Genomic DNA, 19,604 nt, shown 5'->3' with positions numbered 1-19,604 from the left:
TCTGGATGTTGGCTGATGGTGGGATTACACAGCACCGGGGGTAGTTTGTGGGTGTGACTGCTTGGTACTGGAAAATGGGGAATCTGGGTGGAACAGGTGTGTGGAACCCGGGGCCAAGATCTCCAAGCCTGTTCAGATCGGGACTGGGCCTCTTCCACCCAGATCCTCCGTTTTCCAGTAGCTAGGCAGTCACACCCAGAAAATACCCCTTGCGCTGTGTAATCCCACCAGCAGCCAACATCCAGAGAATATAAAACCAAGCTCCCAGAAGAGAGCGAAAAAGAGTCTCTAGCCCCTGTGCCTGGCTGTCTTCCCTGGGGCCCCTCGAAGGGGGTGTGTTGAGTTTCTCTCCCTGCCCCAAGCAGAGCCCCCGTATCCAAGAATCTCCGGAACCCAGCTACAGCCATGCTCAAGGTCCTTCTCCACATGTTCGGACAAGCCTCAAGCATGAAGGAACCGGCAGAGGAACCCAGGCATGTGGGACCTGGGGCTGAGATCTCCAAGCCTGCTCGGATCAGGACTGGGCCTCTTCCACTCAGATTCCCCCATTTTCCAGTAGCTAGGTGGACTAAAAAAGAAAAATAATAATTTATAATAAAATTAAAAATTAAAGACTGGCTTTAAATTTACTTTAATATACACAAAATAGTACATGCAACTGTGTAAGAGACAAATAGGTGATAATTATTACATACTTTTAATGACCATTTTTTCAAATATATGAAACAATAAGCAACAAAAGTCCCTTGTACATATGTTTTATATATTCTTTAGGCAATACTATAAAAAAGGCAAAGAATAAATGTGTGTTTCAATTATATATATAGGAATATGTTAAAGACAGTACTTTTTTTGAACAGTTTAGATCAGTTATATGGCATTATCATTGGTCTGTATCATATAAAGTCGTGTAATTTGCTTAAATTATGTATTTATATATGTATGACAGTGAGAAAATTAGGAGTATGCCAGTTTTTTTAAATTATTAAATTATTATTCAGTTTTTGGTGGCACCTGACTATCTTGAGGCTTATTTCTGGCTCTGTGCTTTGGGATCACTCCTGATAGACTCAGAAGACCACATATGGTACCAGGCTGCATGCAAGCTACATAATAGCTCCAGACCAAGACAGTTTTTTTTTTTTAGTTTTTAATATTTATTCCATTATTACTTACTATTTAAGTAATTACTGAAATTTTAAGAGTACTAAGTCTACCAGAAAAATTAATTTCATGTTATTTTATGAAACCCCAATAAATTCTTTCAGTAACTTGTATATATTTAGGATAAACAGTAATTACAGAGAAAAATAGCAATGGTAAATTCATATATAATATGAATAAACCATTTTTATTTTTCATTTATTGGTCGCTTTGGGGGCTGGTGATAGCACAGTGGCAGGGCATTTGCCTTTCACTTGGCTGACCTGGGTTTGATCTCTCCGTCCCCCTCGGAGAGTCTGGCAAGCTACCAAGAGTATCCCCCCTCATGGCAGAGCCTGGCAAGGTACCCTTGGCGTATTCGATATGCCAAAAACAGTAGCAACAAGTCTCAAAATGAGACAAAATGGTGCCTGCCTGAGCAAATCGATGATCAACGGGAAGACAGTGACAGTGACAGTGGTCTCATCATTGTATGTTCAGGTTCAACTCCCAGCTCAGCACTTCAGAGCTGCTTTCTGAAATGCTTTGGGAACTACACAGTGTTAGAAACAAGGTCACAGCCAAGCTTTTAGAGCAAAATATACACTCAGCTCAATGTTTTGAACCCAAAAGAAAGCCAGTTTTAGAAAGTGTTGTTCAGGATGGAGTGATAGTACAACAGGTAGTACCTTTGCCTTGCACTCGGCCAATCCGAGTTTGATCCCCAGCACCCCATATGGTCCCCCCCATGCACTGCCAGGAGTAATTTCAAGTGCAGAGCCAGGAGTAACCCCTTAGCATTCTCGCCCAAAAAGGTGTGGCCCAAAAAGAAAAAAAAAAAACAACTGTTTTATACTTGATCTAGAAAGCAATAAAACACTATTTGATACTATTCAGGAAGCATGAAAATTTAAGGGGTGTGTGTGGGGGTTAAAGTTCATGAAAAATCCTTTCAGACTAGCCATTTAAAAAAATGTTTCAGATAAGAGATTATTCAATGAAAGAATTAGGTTCCTGTCTGAAACCATGATGCAGAGGATAGGATCCTAAATACCACCTACATGGAGTGAGCACAGTTCCTATGATAGTGGTGTTGGCTCTCTGTACTTCAACAAAGTACACATGTGGGGCCGGAGCGATAGCACAGCGGGTAAGGTGTTTTGCCTTGCACGCGGCCAACCAGGGTTTGATCCCCGGCATCCCATATGGTCCCCCAAGCACCGCCAGGACTAATTCCTGAGTGCAAAGCCAGGAGTAACCCCTGAGCATTGCTGGGTGTGACCCAAAAAGAAAAAAAAAAAACAAACATAAAAACAAAGTACACATGTGCATGGTGCACAATAAGGTGTGCACTGTGACTGAAAGTGAAGTATGTCACCCCTGGCTAGAACCACAATAGATTTGTAAGTACCAAAACCCAGTGTGCACAAATTCTGGTCATCACAATATCACTATCAACCAAAGAAATGGAAGGTGGTTGAAGGAAATGTTGGCATAGGTGTTACTGAGGTTACAGAAAGAATACTTGAGAAAATAGTAATTCTTTGCATTATTCCTGGAAACTCCTATTGGCTTACAAAAATAGATAAATAAAAAAATCCACAAAAATTATGGTCACATGGGACTTATTTATCAACTGATAAACTTATTTTAATGATATCCATAACTTTTCCTTGAAGTGCTTTGTAAATGCTCAAGAGAGAGAAATTTACATTTAGAAACATCCTAAACAATAAAAAACACAAAGTAATTAATTATTCATTACTTACAAAGGTTGTGTTTTCCAATAATAATGTGGTGGCATTTGTTTCTATATTCAGTTTAATGACATGTCCATTCTCGCTTTTATAGACCACATCTGTATCTGAAATAACAAAGATATTAAGAATTGACAATCACATTGACTAGATAATATAAAAACTATAGAGGGGAAAATGTGCATAGTAAATGGACACATTAGAACAATCACTGTAAGTTCTTAATAACCTTAGCAGATTTCTGCACTTGGCTCACTTAATTCTTTTCACTGATCAGGAAATCTGCCTAGCACCTGTCCTATTACACAATGGAAATAGGGTTAGTGAAAGGGCCAGTCAGATTCCTGTTTAACAAATAAAAGTTAATTAAAATAATGAGCAATCTGTTGCCCATCTGAGAGGAGAAGGAAGGGACAAAAAGGATACTACCAGTTTGTAGAGGATGCTATTACTTATTAGTGAGGTATTAACACTTTCAAAACAGGCTATTTATAGATTAAAGGGAAGATACAGTATTTATAAAGTAAAAAAAGTAATTGACACTTTAAAAATTTGTAATCTTTCCATTTTCCCTCAATTCTTATCATTTCCATGACATTATATTTCCTTAATTTCTTCCCATTCTTAGAAGTAGATAATATTAAAAGTAATGCATAACATAATGATGATATATCCATTACAACATTTGTGGATTTGAATGCCTTCAACTCAATAATGATAAGTACTACATGGTCAGTTATACAGATTATTTGGAAATGTTTGATATTATGGTAGAGAAAAATTATTTTCTACCTATTATTCAATTATTCCAATATAATAAATAGTACTAAACACCTATCAGTTCTCTGATGAAAATGCAATGTTAGCAAAAGAATCAATTTTTATGCTACATCATTCAGAATGACATGCTTCCCACCACAGTTACAAATGACATATAAGGTCAGTTCGCCTTTCACGCGGCCGACCGGAGTTCGATTCCTCCGCCCCTCTCGGAGAGCTCGGCAAGCTACCGAGAGTATCGAGCCCACGTGGCAGAGCCTGGCAAGCTACCCGTGTGTATTGGATATGCCAAAAACTGTAACAATAAGTCTCTCAAAAAGAGACGTTACTGGTGCCCGCTCGAACAAATCGATGAGCAATGGGATGACAGTGACAGTGACAGTTCTTGGTCTTACATACACAGGTGCATTGCCATTTTGGGACATAGGGAATAGACAATGGAGTTTTATGAAAGTAGTTGAAGGAGCAAGGAAAGACTTCCATATTGTAATGATTGTATGGTTCAAAAATATTTCACGTAATATTAAAAATAAGTCATTGTTTCTGCTTCTAAAATTCTTAGATAAATGAAAAACGGTTTTGTTGTTGTTGCTTTACCATTAATTGTACCTATTGTCCTCATTAATAAAGGGTAACATGAATGATAAATATTTTATTTATCTTAACCTACATCATTACTTTCTATTCCATATTTATGATTATAGGTCAACCACAGCATGTTGCTAATTTTTAATCACTGCCCTCTCATTCCTAATCCCCTGCTTATAAATGAATTTTGCTCAAATCAATAGCATAACCACAAATAAGACCCCCTGTCATTTTCTCTGAATTTTTCAATTCTGGAACACTTAGCAAGTAATTAATCCAATTATGATAAAAATAAAAGAGTTAAATTGCATATCTTAGAAAATTATCCTTGTAATAGTTTCCGAATAAATAAAGAGAGAAATATTTCTTCCCTTTTTTTGCACTGTGAAGAAAATATAGCAAACCATCACTCAAAGAATGTTGCTTTACCAGGGATTAGGGGTCGGGGTCTGTGATCAAAGGCATAAATGAAAGAATGCAGAGGAATTTTAGTGTGAATGATGGTTCTTATTTAATAGATGAGAACAGCATACTGCTCCACGGGCTCATAGTAAAAGAAAATGCTAGCTAGCAGGTGATGAGTTGTATGAAGGGTGAAAGGGGGAAAAATAAAGGTTTTATTTTCTATGGAACTACAATAGAGAGAAGCAAATGCTATTTGAAATTATAGGGACTATTTGAAACATTGATTTTTAAAGTTTACTAGAAAACTACTTAAGAAATTTTAGATTTCGGGACCAAAGTGATAACACAGCAGGTAGGGTATTTGCCTGGCACATGGCCAACCAGGGTCTGACCCCTGGCATACCATATGCCAGGGATTATTTCTGAGTGCAGAGCCAGGAGCAAACCCTGAGAATTGCCAGGTGCGACCCCAAAAGCCAATAGATAGATAGATAGATAGATAGATAGATAGATATTTACATTTGTATATATTGCTAAATCTGCACTAGTACAAATTTGCTGGTGAGGACCTCCTAAGCATTACTCAGGGTACCTGGGGGCTCCTCCAGCTACCCTTGGGGGCAGGTCTTCCATTGCAAGGACAGAGATGTGGTGCTGCTGGGTCTTATGGTACCAGGGATTACCCTGTGACCCTGCAAGGCTCAGCGGCCTAGTGCCACATCTGGCAATGTTCAGAGGCCTGTAGGGTTACAATTTGCTTAGGGAACAATGTGGAGCAAACCTAGGCCAGCCATATATTATCTATATCTATACCTATATGTATATCCATATCTATGCCTTCAACCCTGTACTGTCTCATGTCCAACACTGCAAAATTTAAGATTACATTCTTAATGCCCTATTAGTAGAAGAAACCTGTCTTATAACTCATGTAACTTTTTAATTTAATATTTCATCAAGATTTCTGCAAGGATTACTTTTAAAACTATAAACATATATCTTTATTAATTATTTTAATTATTTCAATGGCAAATTTGTTCTCATTTATCGTACTTCACCGTTTGATTTATAATCACTTGTGGAATCTCCCATTTTTGAATTCTATTATTGCATTAATAAATTACATTCCGGAAATATATTTCAACGCTGTCACTTCATATATTATTTAATATTAGGTAATGAAATATGAGTGAATCAGATCAATGAGTAAAGTGCATTAACACAGAATGATTAAGGAAGGTGTAGTTGAAACATTCTTAAAACACAGTATTATGCATGCCTATAGTGTGCTCTGATTAAATGATCTTTCTTTATTCAGCTTTTGAAGTGAAAAGTTGTTAACAAAATAGAATTACTGTCTAGTCTCTCCATCCCTAACCCCAAAACTGTTAGTGTCTGTCCTCATAAATTATCAATAATATAATTTCTGTCCAATTTATTTTTCCATATCTTCGCTGCTAGAGGAAATCCTAGTTAAGATCTGGCAAGTAAAGTCTAAGCTTATTTTATACACACTCTTCAAACAACAGGATCGGATCGTTAGATCAAAACAAAAAATCAAACAATTTCTAAGCAGTGAAAGTGGAAGGATGGAGGACCAGATTCATTTGTTAATCCAATTGATCACTTTAAATCTCTTGGACCAAAAGGAAATCAAAGGATGTGGGAGACAGCAGCAAGCAGAAAGCCTTGAAGCTTTGCTCATCCTTTGTACCCTGTCTCTGTCTCTGTTACTCCCAGGACTCAGTTTCCTGAAGACCACCAAGGAGCCAACTCCTATGCAAACACACGAAGGGTCTTTATTGCAAGCTCTAGCTTGGTCTCCCAAGCAACACAGGTACAGCAGGTTGAAGCTGAGAACCCTGAGCCCTTAAGGAGGAAGGTTTCCACAGGGTTTACAGCCAGAAGCAGGGGAATTTAAAAGGCATCATTATAGGATTGGTTGATCTTTATAATTTGAAGAGTGCATGATACATGATAGGCTACCCTGGATCTTGGCCAGTTACAAACTGTGTTGAGAGCTCCTGGCAAAGTGCTTCAGATTAGCTGTGGCCTGGAAGGTTCAGGTTTTAGGCACCCTGAGGTGTTTCCAGATAGGGGCCCTCTGTTCTCCAATGGACTGTTAATGTTCCAGTAAAAGGAAACTGGCCTATGCTGCCCTTCCACTAGTGAAGCCTCTCATGGCCTATCTTTGGTTCCTCATATCTATCTCTGTGTCTCTCTGTCTCTCTGTCTCTGCTTCTGTCTCTTTCCTGTCTAGATAAAGGGCAGGACCAAGTAGGGCTCTTATCCCTAGCCTGAAGGAGGAAGAAATAGGGGATCCTGCCCACATGCACAGGGATTGGACCAGAGACTAAGGGAAGCCAAGGAGACAGGGAGTTTCAAGGGAACAATATTAGGGAGCACCAGAAACAGCTTCTGGAGCAGCAAGTCATACTCAGGTGACACAGGTGACAGGGTTTCAGCTGCAAGTCTCAGACTAGGGAGGTATACATGGGAGGGCAGGCCTTTAGACACTGGGGCAAACTGACAGAATGGACACAAGTCAGGACTTTGTACACTGGACAAGCAAGGAGACCCGGGACAAAGAAATGGATAAATGGAGAAGGCTTGGGATTGGGGATGGAAATAGACCAATTTACCTAGGCATTAAGATGAACTACTCAACAATCTCTGACTTCTTACATTTCTGAGTTTTGTAGCAAACACTTAAATCAATTCTCAAGAACCCTCTTCAAGAAGAATTCTTTCATGCTAACAGAAGTAGCACTGTCCTCCCGCTGTTCATTGACTTGCTTGAGCGGGCACCAGTAACGTCTCCATTGTGAGAGTTGTTTTTTTGGCATATCGAATATGCCACAGGCAGCTTGCCAGGCTCTGGTGTGCTGGCAGGATACTCTCAGTAGCTTGCTCTCTGAGAGGGAGAGAAATCGAACCCAGGTCTGCAGCATGCAAGGCAAATGCCCTACCCACTGTGTATGGCTCCAGTGGTGCAATTGGTTAGCTTGTGCTACTTAACAAAAGTATCTACAGGAATAGTTCCCAATACAGACCAATTTGCAATTTGCTACTGAAATTGAGCTGAAGCCTTTGTATATCCTCTGCTGCCAGGATCAAGAGCCTAGCAAGTGTATTCAAACAATTTCATTATTATGCTTAGAGAAATGTGAGAAGAGAGAATAAGAGAACAGGGGCTTCTCCAGAGAGGGTGGGGGGAAGGGAAACAGCTGTTGGGAGACAGTTATATGCAATTTCATCAATTTATCTTGGCCTGGAATTCTCTGCATGCATAAAAATTAACTGGGCTGGAAAATTAATACAGCCAGTTGGTTACTTGCCTTTAGTCAGCAGAAATGGTTTTAATTCTGGTTGGACCACTCCAAGCTCCACCAGGAGTAATCCTAGTCAGGAATAAACCCTGAACTCTGCTAGGTATGGCCCAATGCCATTAGGAAAAAAAAAAAAATCTGGGTGTTGTCAAAGAAAGACTTGGGATTCCTGAAGGTCCTTTCATATTCTTATCATGACCTGTAGGATCTCCCATAGTTTTCTTTTTAGGGGGCTGAAACTTTTCTGGGTTTTCATGAATAAGTGTGTTCACATTTCTCCACCTCCAAAAACCTCTTGATTTGTATCTCAAAGAGATATGTTACTAATGTCTTTAAACTACATCAAGGCTAAACTACTTATTAAATTCAATCCTTTACCCCAGTCTCTTTGCTGGTATAGCAAGCAGATAGATGGGAGAGTAGGTGGTGATAATGAACTTTTCTTTCTTACTATTACAGCTCTATCCCTTTCTTCTGAATATTTTAAAATTGTCAAAACACAGGTAATAAACAGTTTTTTTAAAGATTCTTCTTGGTGTTTTCTATAAAACTGGCAATTGACAAAATTCACCTACTTTGTGTATAACTAACTAGTCACCTTACTAATATCTTACGCTATTATTCGTAATGTAAGTAGACATCTAATTTTGAGGGGACAATTCTCTTTCAATATTTCAAAATAAAATCTAGTATCTAAAGAGAGTTTTTAAAAAGTGAAAAAATCTTGACAAATTATTTGAGTCATTTTAATCGAAATGTGATTGCTGCAGAGAGAGTATCCTGGTAATGAGTTTTAGGAAAATAATAAAGCTTAAGGAATTGACTTGCCCAAAGAAATTGCCTTGCCCCAAAGTAGCCCAAAGGCAAGAGGAACACGTTCCTTTGAGATGCAAATCTATACTTCTTTGCAGATGGAAAAAAAACCTAGGCCACACTCATAATAGTTGATCTCCTTAGTCCAGGAGAAGCTGAAGATCCTTATAAGAAATGCTAGAGCGCAAGATCTTCCCTCTGATAACTCAAACTATCTTTTACATACGCAAAAAATCCCAGGACAAGGCTTTTGGAGAAATTATTCTTCATTGTACCCACAATAGCATTGCTCTGCTTTGCCAACTCTGGAGAAACCTGTTACAAATCTTGAATAAGAATCTCTTTTCCCCCAAATTTCTGCCCTCAAACCAGAGCTCTCCCAGCCTCTGCTTCCCGGGCGACCTTCCAGTGTGCTGGTGTGGGTTGTTCTCCAGTGCCGCATCTTTGCTCCTGCCCTCAGGTTAGTCAAGGACCCCAGCTGCCCTCCTCACACCCATGCCCTCGAGCCCGGAGCCCTCCTCGCCTCTGCTTCCTGGACAGCCGCCCCGCACATCAGTGTCCGCCCGTTCTCTAGGGCCACGTATTTGTTCCCCATTCCAAGTGTGTGACGCCCCCACCAGTCGGCACCCCACCCACATAGTGGTAGTGAGTATGGCCTCCACAGAAGAGGACATGACCTATTTTGGGGTGTTGGCACTTCATGCGGCCACAGTTATTTTCCCCTTTTCTGACACTCTGGACTTACATTTTCATCTCAATTACCTAGTTCTCAGTAGAATCCTGGTTATCTCAAACATATTAGGCCAATAATCCAGTAGCCTATTCCTATTGCACCATAATACTGGCATCACAAGAAGCTCTGCAAGTCTAATATAAAAGAACACATCCTCCGAAGCTTCACTAGAGACCTTACATAAGCCGCTGAGGAGCACGTGAGAGTAAGGTGAAATTCTAGAAGGGGGAAAAGGTGACCACCATCAACTGAGCTCATTCAGAACCCTTTCTCGAAACTAGAGGGGATTACTGACAGTGAACTGGAAGGTCCCACCACCATACTACTACAAAAACATGAAGAAACAGCGAAAATCCCCACCATGAGGAGAAGATGATGAAAAGGGTTCAGACACCTCAACAAGAATTATGCACAAATACGATCGCTCTGATAAAGAATTCAGAGATGAAATGTTGAAAATGTTCAATGAACTCAAATAACATTGTTCTTTGAGTCTGTTTCAACAGACATCCAGTAAAGTAAAGGAGGACATGAAAGAAACAATGGAACGGACAGCCGAGAAAAAGCAAGAAGAAATGAGAGCAGAAATAAAAAAGCTTCAAAGAGAAGTGTCACGAATAAAGGATTCAGTGGATGAAATTAAAAATGCAAAGGGTGCTCTCAATAATGGAATGGCTACAGTCGAAGACAGAATCAATGAGCTTAAAGATGAGCTGCAGGAAGCTTACAGGCAAAAACAAGCAAAGAAAAAAGACCTCAAAATAGCTCTTAGGCAAATCAGAGACCTATCACATGATTTCAGGAGGAACAACATTATAATCATTGGAGTACCAGAAGGACAGGGAGACAACCCCAATGAAAAAGCCACAGTTAAAAATATCATTGCTAAAAATTTCCCAGAGCTGGAGAATGCAGACATCCAGGTCCAAGGAGCCCAAACAGTGCCAGCTAAAAGAGACCCTAGCAAAAAGACTCCAAGACATATCATAGTCAGAATGATGGATGCCATGGATAGAGACACAATATTGCAAACAGCAAGGTCAAAGAAGGAAATCACATACAAAGAAGCACCCCTTAGGTTTATAGCAGACCTATCAGAGGAAACGCTCCAAGCCCGAAGACAATGGTGGGATATAGTGGAAAAACTCAATGAAATAAACTCCTCACCAAGAATACTTTATCAGACTAAACTCTCACTCAACCTTGAAAGAACAATACACTATTTCTTGGATAAACAACAGCTCAGGAACTTCATAGACTCAAAACCAAACTTAAAAGAAGGACTAAAGTGGCTATTGTAAGAGAAAAAAAATCCCTACAAGCACATAAACCCCTATACAAAGATGGCACAAAACCCCATAGCAATAATCTCCCCCAATATCAATGATCAAATGCACCAATTATGAGACACAGAGTGGCAAAATGGGTTCAGAAACTAAGTCCAAATTCTGCTGCCTACAAGAAAAACATCTGAACAGTCAGAGTAAACACAGACTCAAAGTCAAAGGACGGAAAACAATCCTGCAAGCAAACAATTCCCTTAAAAAACTGGGGTGGCCATACTAGTATCTGACAACATAGATTTCAGGTTGAAAAAGATTAGAAGCAACAGCAAAGGCCATTCTTTACTAATCAAGGGATATGTACAGCAAGAAGGAATCACACTCCTAAATGTGTACGCACCTATTAAGAGACCAGCTAAATACTTAAAAAAAAACTGCTAACAGATTTTAAGAAGGACATTGCTAGCAACACAATAGTAGTTGGAGACTTTAACACTGACCTATCATCTCTAGATAGATAAACAAGATTAAAACTCAGCTAGGCAACACTGACTTTGAAGGAAAAGATAGAAGAAAGAGTGCTAATAGATCTATTCAGGGCTTTGCATCCCAAAAAGGAATATACACATTTTTTTTCCAGTGCACATGCACATTTTCCAAAATAGACCATGTAATAGGTCACAAAACATTCTATACCTCAATATAATCAGCAAGATGGAAATTGTACCAACTATCTTTCCAGATCACAATGCACTGAAGATAGAAGTTAATCATGCACAGACATGGAGAACCAGATCAAACAGCTGGAAATTAAACAACTCAATGTTGAACGAGAGGGTCAGGACAGAAATCACGGTACCTAGAAACAAATAAGAATGAAGTATGAGCTACCAAAACCTATGGGACACAGCTAAAGCCATGTTAAGGGGGAAAATTTATAGCTCTGCAAGCATTCCTCAGGAAGGAAGAAAGGGCCTACATAGGTAACGTGACTTCACAGCTCAATATCTTAGAAAAGGACCAATAAAAGGAGCCAAAACCAGGCAGAAAGAAAGAAATAACAAAATGTAGGGCAGAAATTAAGGATGCAGAAATCCAAAAAACAATTTGAAAGATCAATAAAACCAAGAGATAGTTCTTTGATAAAATAAACAAGATTGATAAACCACTAGCAAGGCTCACAAGGGAAGAGATAGAGTGAACCCTAATAAACAGAATCAGAAATGAAAAGGAGGACATCTCAACAGAAACCAAAGAAATTCAAAAGATCATCAGAGACTACTTCGAAAGGCTGTAGGCCATGAAACAAGAGAACCTAGAAGAAATAGATAAATTCCTGGACTCCTATAATCTCCCAAAGTTGAACCAAGAAGATCTGAAATACCTGAATAGACCTATTAATATCAAAGTAATCAAAACTGTAATAAAAAGTCTTCTCAAAAACAAAAGCTCGGGTCCAGATGGATTCACTAGTGAATTCTTCCAAACATTTAAAGTGGACCTATTGCCAGTTCTTCTCAAGCTTTTCCAAAAAATTGAAGAAACAAAAATTCTCCCAAATATTTCCTATGGGACACTTATCTCCTTAACACCAAAAACAAACAAAGAAATCACACAAAAAAGAAAACTATAGACCAATATCCCTCATGAACATGAATGTAAAGATCCTCAACAAAATATTAGCAAATAGAATCCAAAAACTCATCAAAAAGATCATACACCAAGACCAAGTGGCATTCATCCTGGGGATGCAAGGATGGTTTAACATTCGGAAATCAGTCAACATAATCCATCATATCAACAAAATAAAAGATAAAAACCATATTATCATACAGTAGATACAGAGAAAGCATTTGACAAGATCTGGCACCTGTTTATGATGAAAACTCTCACCAAAATGGGTATAGAAGGGACTTTCTTCAATATAGACAAAGCCATCTACCACAAGCCTATGGCAAATATAATCCTCAATAGGGAAAAACTAAAAACCTTCCCTCTAAGATCAGGAATGAGACAAGGATGCCCACTCTTACCACCTCTGTTCAATATAGTACTGAAAGTACTTGCAATAGCAGTTAGGAAAGAAAAAGATATTAAGGGCATTCAGGTAGGAAAGGAAGAAATCAAGCTCTCATTATTCGAAGCTATTATGATGCTATATTTAGAGAACCCCAAAACCTCTACCAAGAAACACCTAGAAACAATAGACTTGAATAGCAAAGTTGCAGGCTATAAAATCAATACCCAATAGTCCATGGCTTTCCTATAAAGAAATAATAAGTGAGAAGAAATTGACATAAAAAAATGCAGTCCCCTTCACAATTATGCCTCAGAAAATCAAGTACCTTGGAATCAGCTTAACTAAGAAGGTAAAGGACCTGTACAAAGAAAACTACAAAATGATACTTCAAGAAATCAAAGAGGACACGAGAAAATGGAAAGATATCCCCTGCCCATGGACTGGAAGAATTAACATTGCCAAAATGGCAATACTCACCAAAGCATTATAGAAATTCAATGCAGTCCCTATAAGGATCCCCATAACATTCTTCAAAGAAATGGAGCAAACACTCCTGAAATTTATATGCAGCAGTAAGCACCCAAAATATCCAAAGCAATTCTTGGGAAAAAGAAGATGGGAGGTATCACCTTCCCCAACCTCAAACTCTACTACAAAGTGGTAATAATTAAAACAGCATGATATTAGAAGAAAAGCAGAGCTGCAGACCAATGGAACAGGTCTGAATATCCTGACACATATCCTCAAATATATGATTATCTTTCTTTGATATGGGAGCAAGAAATGTGAAGTGGAGCAAGGAAAGCCTCTTTAACAAATGGTGCTGGATAAATGGACAGCTACATGCAAAAAAAGGGGAGGGGGCTTAGACCTCTACCTAACACCATGCACAATAGTCAGATAAAAATGGATTAAAGACCTCAATATCAGACCAGAATCCATCATATATATTGAAGACAAGGTCGGCAAAACCCTCCATGACATTGAAGCTAAGGATATCTATAAAGGTGACATACCATTGCCCAAGCTAGTGGAAACAAAATAAACAAATGGGACTACCTTAAACTGAGAAGCTTCTGCAGCTCAAAAGATACAGTGACCAGAACATAAAGACAGTCTACAGAATGGGAAAGGATATTCACCCAATATCCATATGATAAGGGGTTGATATGAAGGATTTACAAGACACTGGTTGAACTCTACAAGAAGAAAACAACCAACCCCATCAGAAAATGGGGCACTAAAATGAACAGAAACTTTCTCAAAGAAGAAATAAAATGGCCAAAAGACACAAGAAAAAATGCTCCTCATCACTAATCATCAGGGAGATGCAGATTTAAATAACAATGAAACACCATCTCACACCACAGAGACTGGCCCACATCCAAAAGAACAAAAGCAACCAGTGTTGGTATGGATGTGGGGAGAAATGGATTCTCCTTCACTGCTGTTGGGAATGCCGACTGGTGCAGCCCTTTTGGAAAACAGTATGGATGCTTATCAAAAATTAGAAATTGAGCTCCCATTTGACCCAGCAATACCAATTCTGGGAATATACCCCGGAGATGCAAAGAAGTAGAGTAGAAATGACATCTGCACTTATGTGTTCATTGCAGCACTGTTTACAATAGCCAGAATCTGGAAACAACCCGAGTGCCTGAGAACAGATGACTGGTTAAAGAAAGTTTGGTACATCTATATAATGGAATACTAGCAGCTGTTAGAAAAGATGAAGTCATGAAATGTATATATATGTGGATCAACATGGAAAGTAAGTATCATATTAAGTGAAGTGAGTCAGAAAGAGAGGGATAGACATAGAAAGATTGCACTCACTTGTGGAATATAAAGTAACAGAATGAGAGACTGATACCCAAGAACAGTAGAGATAAGTACCAGGAGAATTACTCCACAGCTTAGAAGCTGGCCTTGCATTCTGGGGGAAAGGGCAGCTCAGATAGTGAAGGAATCACCAAATAAAGGGAGCTAAGAGGGCCCATTCAGGATGGGAGATGCGGCTGGAAAGTAGATTACATACCAAACATGATGGCCACTTAATATCTCTACGGCAAACCACAACACCCAAAAGGATATACATAGAGAGAGAACAAAAGGGAATGCCATACCACAGAGGTGGGGAGGGTTGGGGAGAGGACAAGGTGGGGGTGGTGGGAGGGATGCTGGGACCATTGGTGATGGAAAATGGACACTGGTGGAGGGATGGGCACTCAACCACTACATGACTGAAACGCAAGCATGAAAGTTTGTGAGTCTATAACGGTACCTCACAGTGATTCACTAATAAAAAATAAAAATAAATCTCTTCTCACATTTCTCTTAATTTCTTTGAATTAAAAATTTTTTGCTTCCCTGTGTCCCCTCCTCCTGAAATTCTGTGCTGAGAACGAAGCTGTCATTCCTGAAGTGTCATTTGCATTCTGGAAAGACAAATTCCTAGCTCCAGCCGAGTCTAGGGCTCCCCCAAAACTTAGAAACAGAACCATATTTGAACCAAACAACACTAGTGGGCTTCATGTACATTTACTGGCTGTCTCAGTGAGCTGTTGAGATGGAGCTGTGCCTCAGCTGACTTCACCAGTCCTAAAACAGCCATGCATTTCCACAATCATCAAGGTGGATCAACTAGAGGAGAGGAAGTGCTATTTTCTAGAGCACTTCCCTTGCTATCCACTCAACCACGCCACCAGCAATGATACCACTGTCACTGTATCAGCGTCATCCCCTTGCTCATTGATTTGCTTGAGTAGGCCCCGGTAATGTCTGCATTGTGAGACTTGTTACTGTTTTTGGCATATAGAATACTCCACGGGTAGCTTGCCAGCCTCTGATGTGCAGGGGTAGCTTGCCAGGCTCTCCCAGAGAGACAGAGGAATCAAACCCGCATTGGTTAGCGGGTGCAAGGCAAAATGCCCTACCTGCTGTGCTATTGCTCCAGCCCTTCCAGCAATGATATGCATTCAAATATTTCCTTTAAGGGCTTGAGAGATAGTACAATGTGTAAGACACTTGCCATGCAAGGGGTTGACCTGTGTTCACCTCTAGAACTCCATGTGATCCCCCAAGCCTGACAATTGTGATCTCTGAACAGTCAGGAGAAAACCCTAAGCACAGCCAGGTGTGCTTGTAAAAGGGGAAGACTCAGTTTCCCCCTTGTCTACTGTTGCTTGTTTGGAGTTCCATTTTAGCAGATTTAAATTTACACTTAGACATTCCTGCAAAGTCCTAGATTCTGTCAGAGATGGGTCCTCCTTTCACAAGACCAAAAATTCTGACCCTCTGAATCTTACAGGTGACCAACAGATAATAACAAATGCAGCAAGGTGGTAAAATAAACAATCTGAAAGGCTCCAAATAAATGGACGGCCTCAATTTCCTGAATTAAAATACAAATACATAAAAAGTGTAGCAACACATGACCCTAAATTTTTCCAACTGTACTATAAAGCAAGTAGAATTTCTGGCAGTGTTCTTTGTAACTATTCTATCACTTGATAAGTAACACACAAACACAGAATCATACTTAACTTAGTCCTATAATAAATTCCTCTATTGCTAAAGAAAAGGGGAATTTCTTTTTCTTCTACTTACATTCCAAAAATATCAGACCAGAATCCATCAGATATATTAAAAACAAGGTCTCTACAAAATAGCTTTTGTATTTTCTAAGTCTTTGTCTGAAAATCATTATTACTCAATATTTTCATTCTGGAAAATATTGAAGAACCTGGGAACTTTGAACTAGCAGAAAGACCTGCCACTGCTGCTCCTGAGTCACCATTCCAAACAAACAAACAAACAAAAATTGTATTTAAGATATTAAATGCAATGCTCTCACAGGATATAGTATAACAGGGGGTTAGATGGGATTGATCCTTGGCAGCAAGGGCCAAGTGCCCACCACCCTCACTCCAAGCATCACCAGGTGAGACCTGGAGGTCCCCATGCACCACTACTTGTCCTGGGAGACCCTGGCACTAAAGGGGCAAAAGAACACTCCATCTTGAGGCACTTGCACTGAACCACATAGCCTCATTAGCTAATAATTGTCGCTGGGACTCCCCACTACCTTCCAACTTGCTCCTCCCAAGTCTTCTGAACACCACTTGGAAAGTTCAAAAATAAATATATAAAGATTATAAAATTGAACAGCTTAAAAATTAGAAATGGCACGTCATTAAATATTTTTAACTGTGCTCTAATATTAGGCCTTAAAAAAAGTCAGTGAAAGAAAAAAATGATTTAATCGTCACAGAAGATGCCCAAATAAATTTAGGAAAGACTTGTTAAATATCAAGCTAAGATTAGTCATTAATTAAATATATCAGTGGAGAATACTGAAATGGGGCAGAGTCAAATCTGCTAAATTTTAAAATAGCAACAGATTCCACATATATACCAGAGAACATTGAATCCATCAGTAATGACTTCTTTATTCTTTTTGTCTACTTAAAATTCTCATTATAGACACACTCTTTCTCTCAGACTCCTAGAAATGTCTTTGCAAAACAAAACTGCATTGTAATCCAATCTATGCTATAACTTCTTAAATCTATTTTATTTCTGCTACCTTTCCAAGCATCAACGAGTCTATGTGTATGTGTGTGTATATATCTTTTCTGTATTACATACCAATAGTAGTAACAACAATGATAAGCACCTCTATTCATCTTTTAGTTCTCGCCTGTTTTTCCTTTTTTTCCAGTAAAACTCAATAAAGTTTATTTATATTGAATTTCAGTGTGCTCATTGTGCATGCTGTTTTCCATATCTCCCTGCAGAGTAGCTGCAATTCTTACTCTCCAAATATTGAAAACTCTCAAGTGCACCACTGACCTATAATAATAAAATCCAATGTTTTCTTTCCCCACACTTAATCCCTACCTCACACAATTTCTTGTTGTGTGAGAATGATGCTGAGTAGAATTTTAATGATTTTGACTTTGTACTATTACTTTGCCCTGAATTTTTTTTGTTTGAGGAATAGGTATGCATGAGATAATTATAAGAGCATTATTCACAATATCTGACCATGAAATCAACATCAAGTATGTCCATTGATAGATGAGTCGATAAAGATACTATGGTATATTCAATCAATAGGTATTACCCGTTTCATTAAAAAAGAAGAGAAAACTGCCTTTGGAGATTAATTGAATGAAACTGAAGCAATTATGTTAAGTGAAAGAAATAAGTGAAATACAATTATGTTATTTAACCCATATGTGGTCTATCAGTAAAGCAAGGAGAATTCTTTCAGAAATAGCACTGTCCTACCATTGTTCATCGAATTGCTCTAAAGGGAACCAGTAACGTCTCCATTGTGAGACTTGTTACTGTTTTTGGCATATAAAACACTCCACACGTAGCTTGCCAGGCTCGTCGTGTGGGTGGGATACTCTCGGCAGCTTGTGGGGCTTTCCAAGAGGAATGGAGGAATCAAACCCAGGTCAGCCGAGTGCAAGGCAAACACCCTACCCACTGCACAATTGCTCCAGTGGCGCAGGTAAATTGCTTTAGTGAAGAGATGTAATTATAATATACTAGGTGTAATGAACTTTGTCTGCATATGAGCTTATACCTGGAATTCTATAGTGAGTTAAACAATGACAAATCTTTCCTGATCTTGGTTTCTAAATTTCTTCTCTGTACAATCCCTTGTGCTTAGAGATCTTCCTACATTGATTCAACTCAAGTTCTTTTGGTTGTTGTTTATTTGTTTTTGTTTTGTTTTGTTTTTGTTTTGGGGCCACACACCCAGAAATGCTCAGGGATTACTCCTGGCTTTGCTTACAGTGATCACTTCAAGCAGTGTCAGGGACTGAACCAAGTTTCACGAGTAGAAGCCAAGCACCTTAGCCCCTGGACTCATGCTCTGGCCCCTCAATTCAAGTCCCGACCTCTCCTGTATGCCAGTGTTTAGTCTTATAGATACATTAAAATCAAATATCTATTATTTTTGCTATTCTTTTTTAAAGTCCCTTATGTGTCTCTATTATACCTCTATGTGTGAGTATATATACATATATATGTAGATAAGTATATATACATTCCAGATTATTATTTGTTCTTTTACCTAAATTACTATCATATTCTATAATAATATAAGAGGTGGGTTTTTTTTGTTCATTTAGCATTCTTTATGTTTAGTGTATTATTATCACCTGGATGAACACATTCTAAGTACCGCACATTCTCTCATATGCTAAAACCAAACAAAAACCCCATGAACTTCATAATAAAATATAAAATCAAAAACTGGCACATCCCACCTCTCTCTTTCTCTCTCTCTCGTTCTCTCACACAGACACACATGCACTATATGTATACAAACACACACATACACATATATATACACACACATATCTACATTGTTCTTTGACTTCTAAGACCTTGCCATGCATTTATCAAGAGTTCTGTCAAGCCACGCTATTAAGAATTTTGTTCTCCTTGATTTGTCAGCACCCTTGTAATTTAAAAAAAAAATATTAGTGAATCACCATGAGGGTACAGTTACAGATTTACATATTTTTGTACTTGTGTTTCGGTCATACAAAGCTCAAGAACTCATCCCTCCACCAGTGCCCATTCTCCACAACCGATGATCCCAGTATCCCTCCAAACCCTTAATCTCATCCCCCCACCCCACCCCGCCTCTGTGGCATGGCATTTCCTTTTGTTCTCTCTCTCTCCTTTTGGGTATTGTAGTTTGCAATAGGGGTATTAAGTGGCCCT

General features: G+C 38.9%; 1 protein-coding gene across 2 annotated transcripts in view; it reads right to left on the bottom strand.

The window, feature by feature from the left end:
* The window catches only part of DPP10 (dipeptidyl peptidase like 10), a 667,274-nt gene that overhangs the window by 321,209 nt on the left and 326,461 nt on the right, over positions 1-19,604 (bottom strand). For both annotated transcript variants that reach the window (XM_004608165.2, XM_055119680.1), the window contains exon 4: positions 2,913-3,007. In XM_004608165.2, coding sequence (XP_004608222.1) covers positions 2,913-3,007 — 95 coding nt within the window. The remainder of the gene's footprint in view (positions 1-2,912; positions 3,008-19,604) is intronic.

This window comes from Sorex araneus, chromosome X (genome assembly GCF_027595985.1).
Source record: "Sorex araneus isolate mSorAra2 chromosome X, mSorAra2.pri, whole genome shotgun sequence".
NCBI lineage: Eukaryota > Metazoa > Chordata > Mammalia > Eulipotyphla > Soricidae > Sorex > Sorex araneus.
The sequence above is the reverse complement of the archived record's forward strand: the minus strand, read 5'-3'. Positions and strand labels throughout refer to the sequence as shown.